The sequence below is a fragment of the Lipotes vexillifer genome, unplaced genomic scaffold, assembly GCF_000442215.2.
Source record: "Lipotes vexillifer unplaced genomic scaffold, Lipotes_vexillifer_v1.1 scaffold1139, whole genome shotgun sequence".
Classification (NCBI taxonomy): domain Eukaryota; kingdom Metazoa; phylum Chordata; class Mammalia; order Artiodactyla; family Lipotidae; genus Lipotes; species Lipotes vexillifer.
The window spans coordinates 1,429,414-1,433,905 of NW_006798273.1; the positions used below are offsets into that span (position 1 = coordinate 1,429,414).

The 4,492-nt window shown below is 44.7% G+C and overlaps 1 protein-coding gene across 1 annotated transcript in view; it reads left to right on the top strand.

Moving 5' to 3' along the window:
* MRPS5 (mitochondrial ribosomal protein S5) overlaps positions 1-4,492 on the top strand; it is a 25,258-nt gene that overhangs the window by 10,194 nt on the left and 10,572 nt on the right. Inside the window, exons 5-6 of the mRNA XM_007470203.1 lie at positions 1,755-1,988; positions 3,942-3,976. Of these exons, the coding sequence (XP_007470265.1) occupies positions 1,755-1,988; positions 3,942-3,976 (269 nt within the window). The remainder of the gene's footprint in view (positions 1-1,754; positions 1,989-3,941; positions 3,977-4,492) is intronic.

Consider the following 4,492-nt stretch of genomic DNA (forward strand, 5'->3'; position numbering starts at 1 on the left):
GGAGCACAGGCTCCGGACGCGGAGGCTCAGCGGCCATGGCTCACGGGCCCAGCCGCTCCGCGGCATGTGGGATCTTCCTGGAGCAGGGCACGAACCCGTGTCCCCTGCATCGGCAGGCGAACTCTCAACCACTGCGCCACCAGGGAAGCCCTTAAATGCCTTTGTGTGGCATCTGCTGCAAAAGTCCCTATCCTCAAAGAACTTATGATTCAGAGGTAGAAGGTGGAATAACTGGAGAACTGGCTTAACTTTCTCTCTGAAGGGCCAGGTAGTAAATACTTGTAAACAAGTAAATACTTGTTTAGCCTTATGGTCTCTGTTCCAACTGTTCAGCTCTGCTGTTCTAGCACGAGAACAGTCATAGACAATACATAACCGAGTGGGCTTACCTGTGTTCCAATAAAACTTTATTTACAAAAATAAGTGGTGGGCTAGGGCTTCCCTGGTGGGGCAATGGTTAAGAATCTGCCTGCCAATGCAGGGAACACGGGTTTGAGCCCTGGTCTGGGAAGGTCCCACATGCTGCGGAGCAGCTAAGCCCGTGTGCCACAACTACTGAGCCTGCGCTCTAGGGCCTGCGAGCCATAACTACTGCAGCCTGCTGAGCACGCCTAGAGCCCGTGCTCCGCGACAAGAGTAGGCACCGGAATAAGAAGCCCACGCACCGCAACGAAGAGTAGCCCCTGCTCGCCACAACTAGAGGAAGCCCGCGCGCAGCAACAAAGACCCAACGCAGCCAAAAATAAATAAATAAATTTATTTAAAAAAAAAAAAGTGGTGGAGTAGATTTGAATTGTGGGCCTTACTTTTTCAACTTCTGGAACACATGATTGTTTATACTTGTGTTTTTTAAAGAATAAAAATAGTATAGTTGAATCAACATTCTTTACTGTGGTTGCTGACAGATTATCTTTGATAGTAATAGCCTTTTGGATGTAAAGAAAACACCTTTCACTGCACTTGTAGCTGTTGCATGTCTACTTGGATGTTTTTCTCCATGACTTACCTTATATCTTATTTATTTATTTATTTTTTAACGTTTTAAATAATCATATATGTATACTTTCTCAATAAAAAAATTTTCTCAATAAAAAAAAATAGAGAAACCTGAAGTCCCCCTTGATGCCTTTTTTATCTCCCGCAAAATCCCAGTTGTCTCCCCTAAGGAAACCACTGATTTCATTTTGATGTGTTTCCTTCTGACATTTTCTAATGCTTTTATATATATGAATACCCTAAAAGGAGTATATATTTTCTTTTAAAAATAATTAGATTATGTCATATGGTACATATTGTCTTATTTGCTTTTTTTCACTCAATAATAGGTCTTGGAAATTGTTCCATCTCAGAACCTATAGCACTAACTTACTCTTTGAGTTTAGTACAGAGTATTTCATAGGTTGGATATGCTGTAGTTCATTTTACTGTTCCAATATTGCTGGACATTTAGATGGTTTCTGGTTTTTGCCTTTACAAATAACACTTCAGTGGACATCCTTGTCCAAGCACACATATGCCTCATACCTGCAGGGGAGTGTTTTTCTAGGCAATACCAGTAAGTGGAATTACTGGCTGTTATGGTAGGTATGTTTAAAATTTTAATGAACAATGCCAAGTGGCCTGTGGAGTGATTATGTTAGCTTAAGCTCCCACCAGCGGTATCATTATCTATATACACATTGCCTGGCATTTTAATACTCAAGAAATGAATGCTTTTAAAAAATCCTTATTTATGTATGTTTTTAAACCTTCAGGGCGTTGTGGCTTCCTATGGCCTGGTCTGAATGTCCCTCTTATGAGAAATGGAGCTGTGCAGACCATTGCCCAAAGAAGCAAGGAAGAGCAGGAGAAGGTAGAGGCGGATATGGTCCGGCAGAGAGAAGAGTGGGAATGGAAGAGGAAGATGAAGGTTAAACGGGAGCGAGGATGGAGCGGAAACACATGGGGAGGCGTCAGTCTTGGCCCCCCTGACCCTGGTCCCAGTGGAGGTAGCAGAGTCCTGGTTTTGCTTACATTGTGACAGAGCACTCCTATTTCTGGAATTCTTTGATATGATTTTATTTACTCGTCTGTTTAGATTGCCTTCTTCCTAAAAGGGATTTGAGCATCACTGAAATAACTTCACGTTATTACCCAAATGTATTTTATGGAGCACTAGAGGCCTGTAAGCCAAGAAGTATTCCACAAATAGGGGGCAAAGCACTGGGTTCTGGTGTCTTTATTGTGTGGCTTCTCAGAGCATTTGAACATGGTGGTGTGCATATGGCTCTATATAAGTCATCTGTGGGATGCAGTTTCCCAAATGCTATTGGTCATTGGATATGGAGCAGCATGGCTTGGGAGTGCTATTTTGATAACAGAAGAAACCCAATAGTTGTCATTAAGCCTCATAAAAGTACACATGAAATAAAAGTTGATAATATTTATCAGACTAAATTAGAAAACAAAGTCATCTCCCCACTGCTTCCTGAGTATGTAAAGAAGTAAAAATCATCTGAAATATTCATTCTTGTCAATGAATAGGAGATGAAGAAATAGACAAGGGTTTCGCTGCTTTCTTTAGTTTGGCTCAAAGAGGAGACGAGAGGTTGAGGTGGAGAGACTCAGGCCAGCATGCTTAGGACTGAGCAGAATGCTTCCATTGGGAGAATGAAGATATGGGAGGGAGAGAAAAAAACCCATAAACTTAAGTCCCTAGGGAGGGCCCACATTTAGAGTGTAGATAAATGGATGAACTTGTGATGGAAGAAAGGGCAGGGGACAGAGCCAGGTAAGGTGTGTTGTTGGTAGTGGAAGGAAGGGGTGGGGCCTGTGTGAATGCAGTCTCTCTGGAGCCTTCAGTTAGTCTGTGAGGAGGAGATGGGCATGGATGAGCATGGCCACCAGAATATTTTGATGAAAAGGTAGGGTATCTGGGATGGGCCTCAAAATTATCCTGTGGAGTGGGACTTGGACAGAGTTTAGAGGAAAGAAGATTGGCTGTCAGTTGATAATCGTTGAAGCTAGCTAATGGTACATAAGCTCACGTTTTGCTGGGGTTTTTTTGGGGGGGGTTGCCTATGAATGTAAATCTTCTATAGTAAAAAGTCATTAAAAATAAAAGAACACAGAGAGTGTCTGAAACGGCTGCTGTGGTGAGAGGAGAGAGACCTAACTAAAAGGATGTAAAAGGCCAGCAGGCAGCAGGGAGGACTTGACTGAGTTGGAGACCATGAGTCTTTAGTGGCCCAAGTGTGTCCCATGCTTTGACTTCTCTACAGCAGCACCTGGCAGGTCAGGTGTGCCCAGACAGCTGCATTGATTCCATCCTGGATAGTGTGGTGGAGAGGGGAAGAGGTGACGGAGTTGAGGATATTCACAAGACCTGGTGGAAGTGTTGGACTGTGGTGTCTTGACTGAGTGGGAGAGACTGGAAGATCAGAGGGGTGATGGGGAAGGGGAACAGTGGTCAAGAGTGTGGAGGTGCTGGGGAGCCCCAAGGACCATCACCTTTCAGTCACTGAGTGAGAGCTGGAGAGGTGGGAGGATGCAGTCAGGGAGATAGTGGTCGAGTTTATGAATTTAGTGGTAGAACAGTTTCTGGTGATGATGGAGGGCCAGGGTGTTGCTTTGATAGTGGCACCAAAATATCTGAGATTCTTTCTTAGTTAAAAGTCAGTGATGGGGCTTCCCCGGTGGCACAGTGGTTGAGAGTCCGCCTGCCGATGCAGGGGACACGGGTTCGTGCCCCGGTCCAGGAGGATCCCACGTGCCGCGAAGCGGCTGGGCCCGTGAGCCATGGCCGTTGAGCCTGCGCATCCGGAGCCTGTGCTCCGCAATGGGAGAGGCCACAACAGTGAGAGGCCTGCGTACCGCAAAAACAAAAACAAAAAAAAACAAACTTTCATACACTAATTATATAGACACATTTATCCGTATACCTGTTTCTTTTCTCCCTACAGAAACATATGATGATTTCGATACCAGGATACTTGAGGTGGGCATGCTGAATTAAATACCCAGTTAAGCCTTCGGAGAAGTTGGGATGGATGGAGTGGGGTGGGTGGAGAGGGTCAGAGGAACAGTGAGGAAAAGCCTTTGATGCATGACTTTTTCTGAGCTACAGAGCTGCTTTGGGTAAGGAAATAATGAAACTTTAATTTCAGTTACTTGATCATATTGGCTTTTCTGACTGCTGCCCTTTTGGGGGGCCACCCATTAAGGTCTCAAGACAAAGCAATTTCAGTGGTATTGTTGATAACAGAATTTGGAGATTGCATTTAAATTTCCTCCTTCTTAAAGCAAGGTTGCAGTAGCAATTTCTCCTTGAATTCGGTGTATCTGGCACTCAGTTCAGCGGGCAGAGATTGAGGGGAGCCATGGGGAAGGGTAGAAAGCTTGGAGTTACTGTGTATGTCCAGCTCTTGGTGGGGACATGATCTGCTGGGCTGCTTGTAGGCCCTTGAAACTGAAGCCTGTATCAGGTAAATTGCAATCACTCTTTTCAGGGTGT